The sequence below is a fragment of the Scyliorhinus torazame genome, chromosome 2 (genome assembly GCF_047496885.1).
Source record: "Scyliorhinus torazame isolate Kashiwa2021f chromosome 2, sScyTor2.1, whole genome shotgun sequence".
NCBI lineage: Eukaryota > Metazoa > Chordata > Chondrichthyes > Carcharhiniformes > Scyliorhinidae > Scyliorhinus > Scyliorhinus torazame.
The window spans coordinates 17,799,501-17,821,594 of NC_092708.1; the positions used below are offsets into that span (position 1 = coordinate 17,799,501).

General features: G+C 48.6%; 1 protein-coding gene across 8 annotated transcripts in view; it reads right to left on the minus strand.

Moving 5' to 3' along the window:
• Positions 1 to 4,178: 4,178 nt before the first annotated feature.
• The window catches only part of stk11ip (serine/threonine kinase 11 interacting protein), a 184,723-nt gene continuing 166,807 nt past the window's right edge, over positions 4,179 to 22,094 (minus strand). For all 8 annotated transcript variants that reach the window (XM_072468951.1, XM_072468929.1, XM_072468961.1 and 5 more), the window contains 3 exons: positions 20,632 to 20,717; positions 10,651 to 10,862; positions 4,179 to 6,856 (listed from right to left, as the gene is read on the minus strand). In XM_072468951.1, the coding sequence (XP_072325052.1) occupies positions 6,716 to 6,856; positions 10,651 to 10,862; positions 20,632 to 20,717 (439 nt within the window). In that variant the 3' untranslated portion in view covers positions 4,179 to 6,715. The remainder of the gene's footprint in view (positions 6,857 to 10,650; positions 10,863 to 20,631; positions 20,718 to 22,094) is intronic.

The following is a 22,094-nucleotide window of genomic DNA, read 5'->3' on the forward strand; positions in this document are numbered from 1 at the left end:
TCACACCAGCGCTGACTGACGCTACCTTCAAAAGGTGGGGGCAGGACGGAGGGACACTGACAGTCAGGGACCTGTACACGGACGGCAGGATCGCAACATTGGATGAACTGACAGAGAAATTCCAGCTAGCCAGGGGGAGCGAACCAAGGTACCTGCAACTCAAAAACTTCCTACTAAAGGAGACAAGGACGTACCCACAACCGCCATGACAGACATGACTGGAAGAGTTACTGGACGCAAGCATCCTAGATAAAGGAAACTGTAGCGACATGCATGAGCGACTGATAGAAAGGGCCGACACCGTACTGGACGCAACAAGAAAGAAATGGGAGGACCTGGGGATTGAAATAGGGTGGGGACTCTGGAGCGAAGCACTGCATAGGGTCAACTCCACCTCCACATGCGCAAGGCTCAGCCTGACGCAGCTAAAAGTGGTACATAGAGCCCACTTAATAAGAACCCGTATGAGTAGGTTCTTCCCGGAGGTGGAGGATAGATGTGAACGGTGCCAAGGAGGCCCGGCCAACCACGCCCACATGTTCTGGTCTTGCCCCAGACTTGCAGGGTACTGGACAGCCTTCTTCGAGGCAATGTCCAAAGTGGTGGGGATGAGGGTGGAGCCATGCCCGAAAGTGGCAGTCTTCGGGGTTTCAGGCCAGCCAGATCTATTTCTGGGGAAGAGGGCGGGCGCCCTTACCTTTGCCTCCATGATCGCCCGCCGTAGAATCCTGTTCGGCTGGCGGTCAGCAGCACCACCCAAAGCTGCAGACTGGCTGTCCGACCTCTCGGAATCTCTCCAAATGGAGAAAATCAAATTCGCCATCCGAGGGTCAGACGACGGCTTCCAGATAACGTGGGAGCCATTCACGCAATTGTTCCGGGACCTGTTTGTGGCCAACGAACAAGCAGAAGAATAGGCAGGTAGCCAAGAATCAGGGGAAAGTAGCCAAAGCATGAGAGGGAGATATAGACTGGGGGGGGGGGGGGGGGGGGGGGGTGACAGCGAAACCCAAGAGGAAGGAAAGGTGAACCACAGGAGGGGGCAGAAGCGGGAGGGGGAGGGGGGGGGGGGGAAAGAGGGAAGAGACAGGGAACAATAGAAGAGAACCAGGGAGGTTGGGGGGGGGGGGGGGGGGGGAGAGGCGGGAAGAGGCAGGGAAACTATAACAAACTTAGCATCCACAGGAACAGAGAACAAGGAGAATACAGGTGGAAGAGGGAATGCCGGCTGAAGCGGAGGCGAGCGCGAGACGACAACGGCAGCGAAATCCGTCCGGGAGAAGCAAGTGACAACACCAACACCAGACCCATTCGCGTATTGCCCTCTGTAATTGTTTCTCCGGCACCCAAATGTATATCTACCCCCCCAGTCTCCACCCCGCCCCCCCCCCCCCCCCCTACACACACACACACTCACAAACAGGTGCCTACTTATGTGTTGTAAATAGTTTTGCCAAGTGAACAGAGTTGCTGCTGTTGAGCTGGTGCATAATACCCTTCCAGTTACTTTATTTCATTTTATATTTCTTTTTTATTATTACTTTTTTTTATGTGATATGTTTGTGTGTGCCCTTCTATATACATATATATATATATTTCATATCCTGTGTACATAACGGCAAATATACTTTGTTCAAAAACCCAATAAAAACATTTATATTAAAAAAAGTTATGAAGAGGGGTTGGATAGGCTTGGGTTGTTTTCTCTGGAGCAGAGAAGACTGAGGGGTGACCTGATTGGGGTGGACAGGACCCTTAGTTGCAGGGTCAGTCACGAGGGGGGCACAAGTTCAAGGTGAGGGGCAGAAGGTTATAATAATAACCTGTTGTCACAAGTAGGCTTCAATGGAGTTACTGTGAAAAGCCCCTAGTCGCCACATTCCGGTGCCTGTTCGGGGAGGCCGGTACGGGAATTGAACCTGCGCTGCTGGCCTTGTTCTGCTTCACAAGCCAGCTATTTAGCCCAGTGTGCTAAACCAGCCCCTTGAGGGTTGATAAGAGGAGCAACCTTTTTACCGTGGAGGTGGTGACGGTCTGGAACGCACTGCCTGGGAGGGTGGTAGAGGCGGGCTGCCTCACATCCTTTAAAACAAGACCAAAAGTGCACACGGTATTTCAGGTGTGGCCTCAGCAAGGCCCTGTATAATTGCAGCAAGTCATTCCTGGTCCTGTACTCAAATCCTCTCGCTCTGGTATTATTAGCCTTCTTTGCCACCTGCTGCACCTGCATGCTCACCTTCAGTGACTGGTGTACAATCCCTTCTCTTAATTTATAGTCATTTAGATAATAATCTGCCTTTCCTGTTTTTGCTACCAAACTGGATAACCTCACATTTATCCACAATTATACTGTATCGGCCATGCGTGTGCCCACTCACTCAACCTGCCCAAACCACACTTGAAGCATCTTTGCATCCTCCCACCCAGCTTTGTGTCATCTGCAAATCTGGAGATATTACATTTAGCTCCCTCATCTAAACCATTAACTTTTATTGCGAATAGCTGGGGTCCCAGCACCGATCCCTGCGGGACCCCACTTGTCACTGCCTGCCATTTGGAAAAAGACCCATTTATTCCTACTCGGTTTCCAGTCTGCCAACCAGTTTTCTATCCATCTCGATACACTACCCAATCCCATGCACTTTGATTTTCATTTCCTAATTTAAGCCAAATTTAGTTTCTCAAACTCCATCTGGTAGAATCTTAACTCTCATTCCGGGACTGCTGCATCATATTCTTACTATTATCTTTTAATAAAGAAACATTCATTTGTTATTTTTTTTTAATTTGTTCAGGATTGTGGCCTCGCTGGTTAGGCCAGCATTTCTTGTCGCCTTGAGGTGGTGCCTCCTTGAGCTCTTGGCAGTTCCCGTGGTGTAGGTACACCCCCAGTGCTGCTCAGGAGGGAGTTCCAGGATTTTGACCCAGTGACAGTGAAGGAACGGTGATGTATTTCCAAGTCAGGGTGGTGAGTGACTTGGAGAAGGACTTGTAGGTGGCGGGGTTCCCATGTGCCTGTGGCCATTATCCTTCGAGGTGGAAGAGGTCACTGCTTTGGGAGGTGCTGCCGTAGGAGCCTTGGATGCACTGTTGCATTGCGTACGTTAGATTCTGTGCAAAGCACCACGGCTGATTTTATACCTCTTCGCAAGCTACTGCAGTGGGTGCAGATAGTACAGCCAAAATGTGCTATATCCTGTGACACAGGGCGAGACCGGCATTTAGCTCAGCTTACAGATGCCTCCAGGGAATCGGGCACAACTTTTCCATAGCAACTTTAACAAAGTAAAATATCCCAAGGAGCATCGTAGGGCGGCTGCAAACAAAATCTGACACGGAGTTAAAGCATGTGACATTAGGTAAGAGGAGGTAGGTTCTAAGGAGCGTCTTCAAGGGGGGCGACGGGGAAAAGATAGGTGGAGAGCTTAAGGGATGGCTGCCAAAATTGTTTTAAAAAAAAACTAATTTAGAGTACCCAATTCTTTCTTTTCCAATTAAGGGGCAATTTAGCGTGGCCAATCCACCTAGCCTGCACATCTTTGAGTTGTGGGGGTGAGACCCACGCAGACACGGGGAGAATGTGCAAACTCCACACGCACAGTGACCCGGGATCGAACCCCGGTCCTTGGTGGCATGAGGCAGCTGTGCTAACCACTGTGCCACCGCAAGCAAGCCCAGCCAAAATTGTGTTTTTAAAAAAATTTAGAGCACCCAATTATTTTTTTTTTCCAATTAAGGGGCAATTTAGCGTGGTCAATCCACCTGCCCTGCACATCTTTGGGTTGTGGGGGCGAGACCCACGCAGACACGGGGAGAATGTGCAAACTCCACACGGACAGCGACTCAGGGGAACAGAGAGATCTCGGAGGGTTTATAGGAGGTGGTTCTGGAGGTGAGGCCAGGGAGGGATTGGAATAAGAGGGTAAGAATTTAAAAATGAGTGGGAGTGATGGACTGGGAACTAATGCAAACCAGTGAGCAGGTGGCGCGGCGCTGCATCGAGAAACCTTCAAAAAGCCCAATGTCTGAGATTACACGCGAGGAATGAAGATTCTGGTGAAGGATTAGACATTCTCAGTGGAACCGGACCCCAGCCAAAGAGCTTGCGGACGAGGAAACTGGGGAGGGGGCTGCGCTGTAAACTGTTGGCCAGGAATGTGTGATCACAGAGCACCGGCTTCACGTTGAAATTTATTCTCAAAGTTATCAAAAATACAGAATAGACAACTCAACAATCACAGTTCATGTAGCAAATATACTTCTTAAGATAAATACATTCCTGGCATCAATAGGCATCAGTGCAAGAGTCCAGACACATCCGCTCTTCGGCACAGATTCTCAGGATGTCACCCACCCAGCAAAGGCGGGTGTACTTACCTCCCCTTTGGTCATCGCAACAAACAGCGGGTTTAAAACAAGCAAAAACAGGTTACTTTAAAATCCTTCCCATTGGCTGAGTGGCTCAGAGGGAGTGCAAGCTCATCTTTTAAGATGGATGCAATGAGTAGCATCTCGCAGACAGCTAATCTCCCATCACCAGCAGTCAGTCTGTCTCTCTCTCTCTCTCTCGAAACACCACCCGACAATCACACCAGTGACTCAAAAAGCTGGAACCCCAACATGTGACTGTCGGCCAGCATCTGTGATCATCACACGTGCATTAAGTTCCCTGACTAAGTCAAGGAGTGTGCGTACATGTGCAGAGTGAGAAGAGGGGTTCTCAACCCTTCCGTTCTCTTAGGCATCACCCGCCCCCCACCTGTGGATAGTGCTACAAACAGCACGGGCAAATGTCTAAATAGGAGCGGGCTGCCTTCGCGGCCTCGGTGAGCAGTTAACTAGAGAGAAAGAAAGTGATCAAACTTTGGCATGGAAACGCTGGCATTCATACTGGCAGCACCCGTACCATCTGTGAGTTAAACCAAGGGATGGACGGAGAAGTCAGCAATATCTTCCAAAAAAAAAGGGGGAACAGTGAATATAGCCAGCGGCAGCACCGAGTGAACTACCAACAATCCGGCTTCAACAGATGAGTGTCGTCGTCCCAACTCCAATATACAGATCTTTGGAAGGGACACTCAGGAAGCACTCTGAACCCGTACAGGAAACAGAACACTGATTTTGGTTGGGGGAGTGGGGTGCGGGTGCACGTACAGGGTGGTCTCTGGAGAAATAGCAGGGAGGGGAAAACAGAAAAGGAAAATGCATCACTTCACCTCGGGTCCGTAGGCAGGAAAAGTGTGATGGGGCCTGATACAAGCCGGCATACAAGTAGATAAGTGGACCCAATTTGTCTCCTTACACTGATATTACCCTCATCTCCCCAGTGCTCAGAGCGGATAGGTGGTTACGCTGAATGGGCTGATTGTGGAGGAACCTCTGTGAGCGGTGCTTTCTGTGCCAATAGTTATGTCTGAGACAAGCTGCCCATCTTCCTCGGTAGAGGAAGAGGTGTGAAGCCTCCCCATTCTCACAAAGCTCCTGCATTCCTATTCTCCAGCTCTGTTAGAGACACCAGCGGATACCAGCACTTGTCCGCTCGCACTGTGCAGGCGCAACTTGGAGGTTTATTTTATTGTTACGGAATCCCGAGTGAAGCTACTTGGTGTAGGCATGCCCCGTGCAGAGCTGCCAATGCTGCACTGGGCACAAACAGGGTAAATGTACCTTCACTCGGGAAAGCTCCAGCTGACTCCACCGGTGGGCAAGTGTAAGTGGACACTGCATTCATCTGGGTGCAACCTAGAAGTGAAATCGAGGGGGTCCTTGTAACCCAAAGGGCAGTAGTGGAGGGCTAAGTGTCTCACTGAGGGGAACTGAGCTCCGAGCTCTTCCGGAAAGCCTTGCACTCTCACTCGACGTGGCTAACGTGGGAGCAGTGTGGCAGGCAGGCGGTATTCCCATTAAACTGTCGCATGGATGGCGGGTCCCAACACTCGGAACAGACAGAGTGCCGGCTGATCCACTGAAAGAACAGACAGCATGGGTGCTATTATAAAATGGGGAAGTGGACAAGGTGTCTCATTCCTCAGTGTCCTCCCGATTGCCCGGGCAACCACTCGCTGTGGTGCCCAGCCGATAGCAGGACCAGGTTATCACAACCTAGTGAGTGAGGTAAAGGTGCAACATAACCCAGACACAACACCCCGCAGTGCTTCAATAAAATCCCCGCATTCTCCAAACAGTTAACCGGTTCAAACACCAACACGAATGTTACGCGCAAAGTACGAGCAGGAGGACAAAAGCAAATCCCTTCCCTTCAGCAGCTACCTCAAGATTCCCATCGAGCGAGTGGAAGGGGGAAGGAGCCGAAAGCATTGTTCCACAGCAGATTGCCACTGTTAGCCCGAGACCAGCACCGTCCCCACTGGCACTGGCGGAGAGAGATTGGGATGTCCCAGCGACCTATCCCTCAGCAGCAGGATCGAAAACTTACTTTAAAAACAAACCCTTTTGTATAAAGGGGCAGCAAACAGAAATGAGGCAAAAATTCATAGTGTGAGTGGTCTTGACCACCTGCCTTGTGATCGTAGTCACTATTCTGCACTGATGGCAATATTCCCTCTCCAAGGTTGATCTGCAGGTCCTTCTCACTGGCAGGAAGTCAATCCCGGTTCACCTTGGACTTCCCGCAAGGTATCAAATTGCACCTTCCCTCTCAGCTGCTCGTCATTCCGTCTCACAATCCTTTCCAAACACGTTTCCGTTTCCCAGCCTAGTCCAGTGTTTGGTGAAGGGTGATTTTCAGTGGTATGCCGAACATGTCCTTCCACGGCTCCTGGACCCACTCCACCACAGCCTTCACCAACTCCGCGCACTCCATTTGCAGGTGCCAGGTGCTTTCAGTCCGGCTCACCTGGGGAGGAAACGAGGGGTTAGAGAAAGGTCCATTGCCTCCAATTAACGTCCCTGATCTCGGCTTCGAACCGTGAGGGCTACACCTCACCCGAGGATGCAGAGCCCTAGCAAACCCACACCCAATATGCACCCTCCCCCACCGGTCCAAGCAAAGGTCTCCCTCATCCAATCCATTCACCAAAATACCACACCCAACCCCAGTTTCCCCACCCACAGCCTCATCACACAGGATCCAGGTGAGGCTTGTTTAGGGAGCCAGATCAAAGTAGTTAGTTATAGAATCATAGAAGTTTACAGCATGGAAACAGGCCCTTCGGCCCAACCAGTCCATGCCGCCCAGTTTTTACCATTAAGCTAGTCCCAGTTGCCCGCACTTGGCCCATAACCCTCTATACCCATCTTACCCATGTAACTATCTAAATGCTTTTTAAAAGACACAATTGTACCCGCCTCTACTACTACCTCTGGCAGCACATTCCAGACACTCACTACCCTCTGAGTGAAGAAATTGCCCCTCTGGGCCCTTCTGAATCTCTCCCCTCTCACCTTAAACCTATGCCCTCTAGTTTTAGACTCCCCTACCTTTGGGAAAAGATGTTGACTATCTACTTTATCTATGCCCCTCATTATTTTATAGACCTCTATAAGATCACCCCTAAGCCTCCTACGCTCCAGGGTAAAAAAGTCCCAGTCTATCCAGCCTCTCCTTATAACTCGAACCATCAAGTCCCGGTAACATCCTAGTAAATCTTTTCTGCACTCTTTCTAGTTTAATAATAACCTTTCTATAATAGGGAGACCAGAACTGCACACAGTATTCCAAGTGTGGCCGTACCAATGTCTTGTACAACTTCAACAAGACGTCACAACTCCTGTATTCAATGTTCTGACCAATGAAACCAAGCATGCCGAATGCCTTCTTCACCACCCTGTCCACCTGCGACTCCACCTTCAAGGAGCTATGAACCTGTACTCCTAGATCTCTTTGTTCTATAACTCTCCCCAACGCCATACCATTAACTGAGTAGGTCCTGGCCTGATTCGATCTGCCAAAATGCATCACCTCACATTTATCTAAATTAAACTCCATCTGCCATTCGTCGGCCCACTGGCCTAATGGATCAAGATCCCGTTGCAATCCTAGATAACCTTCTTCACTATCCACTGTGCCACCAATCTTGGTGTCATCTGCAAACTTACTAACCATGCCTCCTAAATTCTCATCCAAATCATTAATATAAATCACAAATAACAGTGGGCCCAGCACCGATCCCTGAGGCACACCACTGGTCACAGGCCTCCAGTTTGAAAAACAACCCTCTACAACCACCCTCTCTCTGCCTTCTGTCGTCCAGCCAATTTTGAATCCAATTGGCAACCTCACCCTGGATCCCGTGAGCTTTAACCTTCTGCAACAACCTACCATGCGGTACCTTGTCAAAGGCTTTGCTAAAGTCCATGTAGTCAACGTCTACTGCACTGCCCTCATCTACCTTCTTGGTCACCTCCTCAAAAAACCCAATCAAATTTGTGAGACATGATTTTCCACGCACAAAGCCATGCTGACTGCCCCGAATCAGTCCTTGCCTCTCTAAATGCTTGTAGATCCTGTCTCTCAGAATATCTTCTAGCAACTTACCTACGACAGACGTTAGGCTCACCGGTCTGTAGTTCCCAGGCTTTTCCCTGCTGCCCTTCTTAAACAAGGGCACAACATTCGCCACTCTCCAATCTTCAGGCACCTCACCTGTGGCTGCCGATGATTCAAATATCTCTGTTAGGGGACCCGCAATTTCCTCCCTAGCCTCCCACAACATCCTGGGATACATTTTATCAGGTCCGGGGGATTTATCTACCTTGATGCGCTTTAAGACTTCCAGCACCTCCTCCTCTGTAATATGCACACTTCTCAAGACATCACTATTTATTTCCCTTAGTTTCCTAACATCCATGCCTTTCTCCACCGTGAATACCGATGAGAAATATTCATTCAGGATCTCACCCAACTCTTGTGGCTCTGCACATAGATGTCCTTGTTGATCCTTGGGGATGGAGCAATGCAGCAATGGTTCTGCAGGTAGGCCCCCATCATAATAACCAAACTAGGAGACAATCAATGATGTGGAATAGGGAGCACAGGATTCAGAAACGTAACAGAACAGTTCACATCCAAACCGGCCTGGGGCTCCCTCTACACTGTCCCCATCAAACACTCCCAGGACAGGTACAGCACAGGATTAGATACAGAGTAAAGCTCCCTCTACACTGTCCCCATCAAACACTCCCGGGACAGGTACAGCGCAGGGTCAGATACAGAGTAAAGCCCCCTGTACACTGTCCCCATCAAACACTCCCAGGCCAGGTACAGCACAGGGTTAGATACAGAGTAAAGCTCCCTCTACACAGTCCCCATCAAACACTCCCAAGACAGGTACAGCACGGTGTTAGATACAGAGTAAAGCTCTCTCTACACTGTTCCCATCAAACACTCCCAGGACAGGTACAGCATGGGGTTAGATACAGAGTAAAGCTCCCTCTACACTGTCCCCATCAAACACCCCCAGGACGGGTAAAGCACGGAGTTAGATACAGAGTAAAGCTCCCTCTACACTGTCCCCATCAAACACTCCCAGGACAGGTACAGCACGGGGTTAGATACAGAGTAATGCTCCCTCTACACTGTTCCCATCAAACACTCACAGGAGAGGCACAGCACAGGGTTAGATACAGAGTAAAGCCATCAAACACTCACAGGAGAGGCACAGCACAGGGTTAGATACAGAGTAAAGCTCCCTCTACACTGTCCCCATCAAACACTCCCAGGACAGGTACAGCACGGGGTTAGATACAGAGTAAAGCTCCCTCTACACTGTTTCCATCAAACACTCAGGACAGGCACAGCACAGGGTTAGATCCAGAGTAAAGCTCCCTCTACACTGTCCACATCAAACACTCCCAGGACAGGTACAACACGGGGTTAGATACAGAGTAAAGCTCCCTCTACACTGTCCCCATCAAACACTCCCAGGACAGGTACAGCACGGGGTTAGATACAGAGTAAAGCTCCCTCTACACTGTCCCCATCAAACACTCCCAGGACGGGTAAAGCACGGAGTTAGATACAGAGTAAAGCTCCCTCTACACTGTCCCCATCAAACACTCCCAGGACAGGTACAGCACGGGGTTAGATACAGAGTAATGCTCCCTCTACACTGTTCCCATCAAACACTCCCAGGACAGGTACAGCACGGGGTTAGATACAGAGTAATGGTCCCTCTACACTGTTCCCATCAAACACTCACACGAGAGGCACAGCACAGGGTTAGATACAGAGTAAAGCCATCAAACACTCACAGGAGAGGCACAGCACAGGGTTAGATACAGAGTAAAGCCATCAAACACTCCCAGGACAGGTACAGCACGGGGTTAGATACAGAGTAAAGCCCCCTCTCCACTGTCCACATCAAACACTCCCAGGACAGGTACAGCACGGGGTTAGATACAGAGTAAAGCCCCCTCTCCACTGTCCACATCAAACACTCCCAGGATAGGTACAGCACAGGGCCAGACCTAGGATAAATCCACGCAATTCCAATATCAGAATGTCAGACTTGTTGCCTGTGAGAGATTACTAACAGTAATTTACTGGGTAGAAACACCAGTTGGAATGAGACGGAGACTGTAGAAAATCTTTTAGGGGCATAACTCTCGGATCCAACCGAGAACAGAGCTGCCTGGTGTAGTTCGGGGCTGAAGCCAGGACACAGGTTTTGTAATTGGAGGGCAATGTACCTCCTGGTAAAATCGAAGCTGGACGTCGTGTGGAGCAGAATGACAGAGGTTGACTGAGCTGATGTTGCTGATGGCTTGTGTCTCTTTTGTTGGAATCTCACAAGGACCAGGTTCGTCCATCTCGGTCATTACCTTCTTCCACTGGTGGTCCTCCTCCAGCAAGTGGACAGTTGATGAGGTAGCGAGCACGCTCACTGGAGAAGGAACGCCATCTGCAAACATTTTGGGAAAAGGATGAGGTATCAAAACTGCAACCAATGTAAATTTCTGAACCTGGCAGCGAAGATTGGGGCACTGGAGGGCGGAACCGGGGCAGTGGAGGGCGGATCTGGGCCCGGTGGAGAGAGTGGGGCTGGGACGGTGGAGACGGGAATGGGGCAGCGGGGGGCGGGGCGGCGGAGGTAGGGGTGGATAACAGAAACAGCCGTCTCGCCCCTTGAGACGACATTGCCATGTCAATGAGGTCATAGCTGATGTGACCTGAAACTGTACACCCACCTTTACACCGCATCCCTTCATACTTGTGGCTCTTGCGGTTAGACTTTACAGCACTCCGGCCACCCCGCCCTCCCCGCCCCCAACAACGGACGTCCTAAGAGACTAAAGGAGTGGGGGTCGGGGGCTGGGACAGTGAGTAAATTTAAGGAGTTAGGCAGATTTTTAATTAGTAATGGGTTGAGCCCTTGATGAGATCAGCCATGATCATATTGAACTGTGGAGCAGACACGAGGGGCTAAATTGCCAACTCCTAGTTCTAATGTTCTAAGAAAGAACTAATTCCACCTTCCAGCTCTTGGTCTGTAGCCCTGTGGGTAACAGCACCTCAAGCACAAATCTGGTGTTCTTGATTAATAAGGGGATCAGGGGTTATGGGGAGAAAGCAGGAGAATGGGGATGAGAAAAATATCAACTATGATTGAATGGCGTAGCAGACTCGATGGGCCGAGTGCTAATTCTGCTCCTATGAGGAATTGAACTAAAGAAAAAGCATTTGACTGGGATGACCAGTTAGGATAGTGTAGAAGTATACCCTAATATAGGAGAGCAGAGAAATAGGATAGGGCATTATAGACATGAATTCGGGTTGCAGGGAGTGAACAAAGAAATGGGCAAAGCATGGCGAGAGGGGGATGGGTAGCTATTAGGACAGGTTCTTTGCACAAAGGTTGCTGCAAAGGATGCTGGGAGAAAGAGGCCCTAGGGAAGGAATGTGTAATTGGCCTATCAGGACCAGTGGCAGTGAAGGTTACATTATATGGCCAGGTCAAGGAATGTGGGAAAAGGGCCAATAAGAATCTTGTATTCGTGTATGTGGAACTTGATACTGCATGAATGTATACGAGAACACCTGTTTTGCCTCCCTTTGTCTCACTTGCTCTGGAAGTTGCAAGAGACATGGGTCTCCTGCCTTTTTATCAGAGTGAGTGGAGCTTGCAAGCCGGGTGAACTAAAATAAAATAATATCTATAATCCGAACTCAGCCTTTTGATTGAGACCAGACTGTGGACAGAAAGAACCCAATTTCATCACCCATGTCTTATGGGTACAGGTACGCATTAAAAGGCCACGAGCGAGCACTGAAACACCATGCACATTCACGGATGCCGGATTTTCTATCTAGAGGATTAGAATACAAAGGGTAGGGCAGCACGGTGGCACAGTGGGTTAGCCCTGTTGCCTCACGGCGCCGAGGTCCCAGGTTCGATCCCCGCTCTGTCACTGTCCGTGTGGAGTTTGCACATTCTCCCCGTGTCTGCGTGGGTTTCGCCCCCACAACCCAAAGATGTGCAGGGTAGGTGGAATGGCCACGCTAAATTGCCCCTTAATTGAAAAAAATTATTTGGTTACTCTAAATTTTTTGTTTTTTTTAAAGAATACAAAGGGATAGAAATTGTACTTCAGCTGTACAGCACCCTTATTAGACTAAAGGCAAGGTAAAGTCGGCATAGTCCCAGGTGACCATTGGCTGCTTTCCCCTTTTAGGGGAAGAGTGGTGGCTGGTGGTGATTGTACCGGAGGATCTTGTTAGACTACACCTGGAGTTACTGAGCGCAGTTCGGCAAACACCACACCTTAGAAAGGACATACTGGTTTTGGAGGGAGTGCTGTGTAGATTTACCAGAATGGTGCCCGGATTCCAAGGATAAAATTACAAGGGTAGATTGCACAAACTAGGATTCTATTCCCTTTAATTTAGAAGGTTGAGGGGCAATTTAAGTTATTAATGGGAACAGAAAGGGCAGATAGAAACTTTGGCTGTTTGGGGAGCCTAGAAGGAAGGGTTAAAAATGAGAGTCAGAATTTTCACGAGTGAAGGTCGATAGTATTCCCAAACACAGTTTGGTCAAAGTTTTGAACTCTTTCACAAATGGTAATTGGTGCTAAATCAATTGTTAATTTGAAATCTGAGATTGATGGGGATTTTTGTCAACCAAAGCGTTGAACGAACATGGGACAAAGACATTGGATAAGGTTACGGATCAGTAACTGAAATGAATGAAATGAAAACCGCTTATTGTCACAAGTAGGCTTCAAATGAAGTTACTGTGAAAAGCCCCTAGTCGCCACATTCCGGCGCCTGTTCGGGGAGGCTGGTACGGGAATTGAACCGTGCTGCTGGCCTGTCTTGGTCTGCTTTCAAAGCCAGCGATTTAGCCCTGTGTTAAACCAGCCCCTGGTTGGACTGAGTGGCACAGTAGCCTCGAGGGGCTAACTGACCTATTCCTGTTTGTACGTCCAGCCCTAATCACAAACTCCGGCCTTTCACCGCCCTCTCCCTCCCTTCAGAAACCTGCCACAAATCCAGGTTTTCAAAACAAGGTTTCACTCACTGCTCCAGACCTGGCAGCACGTCCCTGTCCCTCTGGCAACGAAGAGTGGATTTTGCCAAGAGCAGGCCCCAGCGTTAGGGAAGGTACACTGCTTGTATAGTGGGTAAAGCCAGAGAAACATTCCTGCTGTGTATATACCAATGGAGGATTTCCAGATATTCTTTTTGTTTATAAATTTAGAGCACCCAATAATTTTTTTGCCCCAATTAAGGAGCAATTTAGCGTGGCCAATCCACCTAACATGCACATCTTTGGGTTGCGGGTGTGAAACCCACGTAGACTTGGGGAGAATCATAGAATTTAGTGTGCAGGAGGCGGCCATTCGGCCCATCGAGTCTGCACCGGCTCTTTGAAAGAGCACCCTACCCAAGCCCACACAAAGAACAAAGAAAATTACAGCACAGGAACAGGCCCTTCAGCCTCCCCAGCCTGCGCCGATCCAGATCCTTTATCTAAACCTGTCACCTATTTTCCAAGGATCTACTTCCCTCTGTTCCCAGCCCGTTCATATATCTGTCTCGGTGCAACTTAAATGATGCTACTGTGCCCGCCTCTACCACCTCCGCTAGCAAAGCGTTCCAGGCACCCACCACCCTCTGCGTAAAAAACTTTCCACGCACATCTCCCTTAAACTTTCCCCCTCTCACCTTGAAATCGTGAACCCTTGTATTTGACACCCCCACTCTTGGAAAAAGCTTGTTGCTATCCACCCTGTCCATACCTCTCATAATTGTGTAGACATCAATCAGGTCCCCACTCAACCTCCGTCTTTCCAACGAAAACAATCCTAATCTACTCAACCTTTCTTCATAGCTAGCACTCTCCATACCAGGCAACATCCTGGTGAACCTCCTCTGCACCCTCTCTAAAGCATCCACATCCTTCTGGTAATGTGGCGACCAGAACTGCACGCAGTATTCCAAATGTGGCCGAACCAAAGTCCTATACAACTGTAACATGACCTGCTGACTCTTGTACTCAATACCCCGTCCGATGAAGGCAAGCGAGCTGTATGCCTTCTTGGCCACTCTATCGACCTGCGTTGCCACCTTCAGGGTACAATGGACCTGAACTCCCAGATCTCGCTGTACATCAATTTTCCCCAGGACTCTTCCATTGACCGTATAGTCCGCTCTTGAATTAGATCTTCCAAAATGCATCACCTCGCATTTGCCTGGATTGAACTCCATCTGCCATTTCTCTGCCCAACTCTCCAATCTATTTATATTTTGCTGTATTCTCTGACAGTGCTCCTCGCTATCTTCAACTCCACCAATCTTAGTATCATCTGCAAACTTGCTAATCAGGCCACCTATACCTTCGTCCAGATCATTTATGTATATCACAAGCAACAGTGGTCCGAGCACGGATCCCTGTGGAACACCACTAGTCACCTTTCTCCATTTTGAGACACTCCCTTCCACCACTACTCTCTTCTCCTATTGCCCAGCCAGTTCTTTATCCATCTAGCTAGTACACCCTGAACCCCATACGACTTCACTTTTCCCATCAACCTGCCATGGGAAACTTTATGAAACGCCTTACTGAAGTCCATGTATATGACATCTACAGCCCTTCCCTCATCAATTAACGTTGTCACTTCCTCAAAGAATTCTATTAGTTTTGTAAGACATGACCTACCCTGCACAAAACCATGCTGCCTATCACTGATAAGTCTATTTTCTTCCAAATGTGAATAGATCCTATTCCTCAGTATCTTCTCCAACAGTTTGCCTACCACTGACGTCAAGCTCACAGGTCTATAATTCCCTGGATTATCCCTGCTACCCTTCTTAAACAAAGGACAACATTAGCAATTCTCCAGTCCTCCGGGACCTCATCCGTGCTCAAGGATGCTACAAAGATATCTGTTAAGGCCCCAGCTATTTCTTCCCTCGTTTCCCTCTTTTGTCTTTGAGTGGGCCAATCCTTTCTCTAGTTACCCTCTTGCTCCTTATGTACGAATAAAAGGCTTTGGGATTTTCTGTTAGCCAAAGATATTTCATGACCCCTTTTAGCCCTCTTTATTGCGCGTTTGAGATTTGTCCTACTTTCCCGATATTCCTCCAAAGCTTCATCAGATTTAAGTCGCCTAGACCTTATGTATGCTTCCTTTTTCATCTTAGCTAGTCTCACAATTCCACCCGTCATCCATGGTTCCCTAATCTTGCCATTTCTATCCCTCATTTTCACAGGGACATGTCGGTCCTGCACTCTAATCAACCTTTCCTTAAAAGACTCCCACGTTTCAAATGTGGATTTACCCTTAAAGAGCTGCTCCCAATCCACATTCCCTAGCTCCTGCCGAATTTTGTTATACTTGGCCTTTCCCCAATTTAGCACTCTTTCTTTAGGATCACTCTCGTCTTTGTCCATGAGTATTCTAAAACTTACGAAATTGTGATCGCTATTCCCAAAGTAATCTCCGACTGAAACTTCAACCACCTGGCCGGGATCATTCCCCAATACCAGGTCCAGCATGGCCCCTTCCCGAGTTGGACTATTTACATACTGCTCTAAAAAACTCTCCTGGATGCTCCTTACAAATTCTGCTCCATCTACACCTCCAACACTACACGAGTGCCATTCAATGCTGGGGAAGTTAAAATCTCCCATCACCACTACCCTATTGCTCCTGCATTTTTCGATAATCTGTCTACATATTTGTACCTCTACTTCACGCTCGCTTTTGGGAGGCCTGTAGTAAAGTCCCAACAATGTTACTGCACCCTTCCTATTTCTTAGCTCTACCCATATAGCCTCAGTGATCGAATCCTCCATCGTGCCCTCCTTAATCATAGCTGTGATATCATCTCTGACCAGTAATGCAACTCCTCCACCCCTTTTGCCTCACTCTCTATCCCTCCTGAAGCAAGTATACCCTGGGATATTTAGTTGCCAGTCTTGCCCTTCCCTCAACCAAGTCTCCGTAATACCAATAACATCATATTCCCAGGTACTAATCCAAGCCCTAAATTCATCTGCTTTACCTGCTACACTTCTCGCATTGAAACAAATGCACCTCAGACCACCTGTCCCTTTGCGGTCATCGTCTCTTCCCTGTCTACTCTTCCCCTTAGTCACATTGAGTTTATTATCTAGTACCTTACTGGCTTTAGTTGCTGCCTCTTTACTGACCTCGAACTTCCTAATCTGGTTCCCATCCCCCTGCCACATTAGTTTAAAACCTCCCCAACAGTGTTAGCAAAAGCACCCCCTAGGACATTGGTTCCAGTCCTGCCCAGGTGTAGACCATCCGATTTGAAGTGGTCCCACCACCCCCAGAACTGGTTCCAATGTCCCAAAAATCTGAATCCCTCCCTCCTGCACCATCTCTCAAGCCACGTATTCATTCTGACGATTCTTGAATTTCTACTCTATGACTGTCTCGTGGCACTGGTAGCAATCCTGAGATTACTACCTTTGAGGTCCTATTTTTTAAAACTTATCTCCTAACTCCCTAAATTCTGATTGTAGGACCTCATCCCATTTTTTACCTATATCGTTGGTGCCTATATGCACCACGACAACTGGCTGTTCACCCTCCCCCTTCAGTATGTCCTGTAGCCGATCGGAGACATCCCTGACCCGTGCACCTGGAAGGCAACAAACCGTTCGGGAGTCTCGTTTTCGACCACAGAAACGCTTGTCTACTCCCCTTACGATTGAATCCCCTATGACTATAGCCCTGCCAGTCTTTTACCCGCCCTTCTGTGCAGCAGAGCCAGCCACGGTGCCATGAGCCTGGCTACTACTGCCTTCTCCTGGTGAGTCATCTCCCCAACAGTATCCAAATCGGTATACCTGTTTTGGAGGGAGATGACCACAGGGGATACCTGCACTGCCTTCCTGCTCTTTCTCTGCATTTTGGTCACCCATTCCCCGTCTCCCTCACCAACCCTAATCTGCGGTGTGACCAACTCACTGAACGTACTATCCACGACCTCCTCAGCATCGCGGATGCTACAAAGGGAGTCCATCCGCAGCTCCAGAGCAGTCATGCGGTCTAACAGGAGCTGCAGCTGGACACACTTCCCACACATGAAGGAGTCAGGGGCATCGGCAGCGTCCCTGAACTCACACATTGAGCACGAGGAGCATAACCCTATCCCCATAACCCAGTAACCCGACCCAACACTGAGGGAAACTTTGGACACGAAGGGCAATTTAGTATGACCAATCCACCTAACCTGCACATCTTTGGACTGTGGGAGGAAACCGGAGCATCCGGAGGAAACCCACGCACACACGGGGAGAATGTGCAGACTCCGCACAGACAGTGACCCAAGCCCGGAATCGAACCTGGGACCCTGGAGCTGTGAAACAATTGTGCTAATCACCATGCTACCGTGCTGCCCTGAATGTGCAAACTCCACACGGACAGTGACCCAGGGATTCAAACCCGTGTCCTCTATGCCGAAGTCCCAGTGCTATCCACTGCGCTACATACCGCCCGATTTCCAGATATTCTTTCAGTGTATCCTCCCAAGACACACGTCAGGAAATGCAGGCGAAGAGGGCTGCAGATGCAAATAAACCCCATTGCGGGGTTTGCCTCCAATTGCGATAATGAGAAGAATCAATGGAAGAAGTGAAATCAGTATGCAGAGAAGTGTTTTCCTTTCAATCCAGTGTTTGAGTATTGTAGCTGAATCTGACTCAGCAACTTTAAAAAGGTCTAACCACATTAATCCTAAACCTCTCCAGGGTCCCTGCTGCAGTTTGAGGTGTGGGCGGCATGGTGGGCAGGACGGCGGCAGTGGTTAGCACTGCTGCCTCACAGCGCCAGGGACCCAGATTCAATTTCAGCCTCAGGTGACTGCGTGGAGGTTGCATGTTCTCCCAGTGTCTGCGTGGGTTTCCTCCGGGTGCTCCGGTTTCCTCCCACAGTCCAAAGATGTGCTGTTAGGTGAATTGGTCACATTAAATTGCCCCTTAGTGTCCAAAAGGTTAGGTGGGGTTACTGGGGCAGGGTAGGAGCGTGTGCCTAGGTAGGGTGCTCTTTCAGAGGGCCCTGTTTTGGAATCTATCATCAAGGGAGAAATAGCGAGGCATCTGGATGGAAATTGTCCCATTGGACAGACGCAGCATGGGTTCATAAAGGGCAGGTCGTGCCTAACTAATTTAGTGGAATTTTTTGAGGACATTAACAGTGCGGTAGATAACGGGGAGCCAATGGATGTGGTATATCTGGATTTCCAGAAAGCCTTTGACAAGGTGCCACACAAAAGGTTGTTGCATAAGATAAAGATGCATGGCATTAAGGGGAAAGTAGTAGCATGGATAGAGGATTGGTTAATTAATAGAAAGCAAAGAGTGGAGATTAATGGGTTTCTCTGGTTGGCAATCAGTAGCTAGTGGTGTCCCTCAGGGATCAGTGTTGGGCCCACAACTGTTCACAATTTACATAGATGATTTGGAGTTGGGGACCAAGGGCAACGTGTCCAAGTTTGCAGACGACACTAAGATAAGTGGTAAAGCAAAAAGTGCAGAGGATACTGGAAGTCTGCAGAGGGATTTGGATAGGCTAAGTGAATGGGCTAGGGTCTGGCAGATGGAATACAATGTTGACAAATGTGAGGTTATCCATTTCGGTAGGAATAACAGCAAAAGGGGTTATTATTTAAATGATAAAATATTAAAACATGCTGCTGTGCAGAGAGACCTGGGTGTGCTAGTGCATGAGTCGCAAAAAGTTGGTTTTCAGGTGCAACAGGTGATTAAGAAGGCAAATGGAATGTTGTCCTTCATTGCTAGAGGGATGGAGTTTAAGACTAGGGAGGTTCTGCTGCAATTGTATAAGGTGATAGTGAGGCCACACCTGGAGTATTGTGTTCAGTTTTGGTCTCCTTACTTGAGAAAGGACGTACTGGCACTGGAAGGTGTGCAGAGGAGATTCACTAGGTTAATCCCAGAGCTGAAGGGGTTGGATTACGAGGAGAGGTTGAGTAGACTGGGACTGTACTTGTTGGAATTTAGAAGGATGAGGGGGGATCTTATAGAAACATATAAAATTATGAAGGGAATAGATAGGATAGATGCGGGCAGGTTGTTTCCACTGGCGGGTAAAAGCAGAACTAGGGGGCATAGCCTCAAAATAAGGGGAAGTAGATTTAGGACTGAGTTTAGGAGGAACCTCTTCACCCAAAGGGTTGTGAATCTATGGAATTCCTTGCCCAGTGAAGCAGGAGAGGCTCCTTCATTAAATGTTTTTAAGATAAAGATAGATAGTTTTTTGAAGAATAAAGGGATTAAGGGTTATGGTGTTCGGGCCGGAAAGTGGAGCTGAGTCCACAAAAGATCAGCCATGATCTCATTGAATGGCGGAGCAGGCTCGAGGGGCCAGATGGCCTACTCCTGCTCCAAGTTCTTATGTTCTTATGTACTCGAAACCTCTCGCAAAGGCGGCCAACATACCATTAGCCTTCGTTTTTAAAAAATAAATTTAGATTCCCAATTATTTTTTCCAATTAAGGGGTAATTTAGTATGGCAAATCCACCTGCTCTGCACATCTTTGGGTTGTGGGGGCAAAACCCACGCAGACACGGGGAGAATGTGCAAACTCCACACGGACAGTGACCAAGACCATTAGTCTTCTTTACCGCCTGCTGCACCTCCATGCTTACCTTCAGCGACTGGTGCACGGGGACACCCAGGTCCCGCTGCACACTCCCCAAGATCCAAAATTAAAAACAATAAGGGCAGAAACAAGAGAGCTTGATTAATGAGATTTATAAAGAGGCTATGCACAAGCAAATAGTTCAAATAGTTCCCATCAGTGTTTTTTACTGCAGATCTTGAAACATCACGATTAACCGGGTGTATCAAATATTTGATACAGGAACTGGGGAGCTGAGGGAAGGTTGAATGGAGGTCTATAAAATAATGAAGGTCCTAGATGTAGTGACAAGGAAGGACTTGGCAGAGGTCAATACTCAGGGAGTATACATTGGATGGAATCGGTAGAAGGATTAGAAGGGAGTTGAATGAATTTTCCACTCCGAGCAGGGAGGGGGCCTAAAACTTGCTGCCTGAAAGGGTGGTCGAGGAACTGCGACCAATGCTTATAAACGCTTATTAGTCACATTCACACCAGCACCAGACTTTCCCCCCTCTCCCCCGCCCCCCCCCCCCACTACCGCAATTTACCTTGAAGCAGAAATGCCAGCACGTACAGGTAAGTGGGACGCAGGTCCTCAGGTGAATCGGCCGAAGGATGCTCGCAGATGAGCGGCCTGGAAAACAGAAAGATGCCAGTTCACAGCCAGGTTAGAGTACAAGGACCATGGCGGAATAACAACTTGCATTTACACAAACCTGGCTGAGCTAGGTGGAGTACACACAGCTTTTTCCTTTTATTATTTGTCTTGTGGAGGAGGGCGTGAGCCATGGGGCCAGGTGTTCAGTGCTACATCTTGGTATCCGGTTATCCTGAGATCCCCTGCCCTTGGCAGTATCTTTGTACCCGGTCATTGCTGTTACGAGGGAGATGCCGTTTGCAGCGATTTCTATCTGAACCAACTGCATGAATATTTACTGGTCTTCTCTGTGTGGAATGGCGATCGCTCCATATTGTGATTATTTTTAAGGTTTGGTTGCGTTTTGTGGTTAGATGTAAAATATCTTCTTAGAACTAATGTCTTTGCAAATTTTCTCTATTTCTTTCTATTATTTTGGGGTTAAAGAATCGTTGACCGGCTCCTGCAAAGGTACAGGCGGACCTTTATCCGAGAGAAATATGTTTTTTTCTTCTTTTAAAAAAATTTTTTTTTATGAGTGCCCAATTCTATTTTTTGTCCAATTAAGGGGCAATTAAGCATGGCCCAATCCACCTAACCGGCACATCTTTGGCCTGTGTGGATGAGGTCCACGCAGACACGGGGAGAATGTGCAAACTCCACACAGACAGTGACCCAGGGCCTGGATTCGAACCCGAGCTCTCAGCGTTGTGAGGCAGCGGTGCTAACCATTATGCCACCGTACCGCCCCAAAAGATGTTTTTTCCCCCCCAATATAAATTTAGAGTACCCAATTATTTTCTTCCCAATTAAGGGGCGACTTAGTGTGGCCAATCCACTTACACTGCACAGCTTTGAGTTGTCGGGGTGATACTCATGGGGAGAATGTGCCAACTCCACACGGGCAGGAGCCGGGATCGAACACGGGTCCTCGGTGCCGTGAGGCAGCAGTGCTAACCACTGCACCACCATGCCGCCCATGGTTCAATTCAATGATAGCTTTCAAACGGGAATTGGATAAATACTCAAAGGGGGAAACAATTGCAGGGCTCTGGGGGAAAAAGGGTGAGGGAGTGAGACTAATTGGGCAGCTCTTTCAAAGAGCCAGGACAGACACGATGGGTGGATTGGCCTCCTTTTGTGGTGTATGATTCGGAGATCTTTTGAACTCTTCAACAAGACTCCCAGCTCTCCTTATAAACAAGAATGTTTAAAATGTACCAGCCAGGTCTCCGCACACGTGCAGCCCTTTAAAAAGCAGCCGCGCAGCAGCCCTTTAAAAAGCAGCCGCGCAGCAGCCCTTTAAAAAGCAGCCGCGCAGCAGCCCTTTAAAAAGCAGCAGCGCAGCAGCCCTTTAAAAAGCAGCAGCGCAGG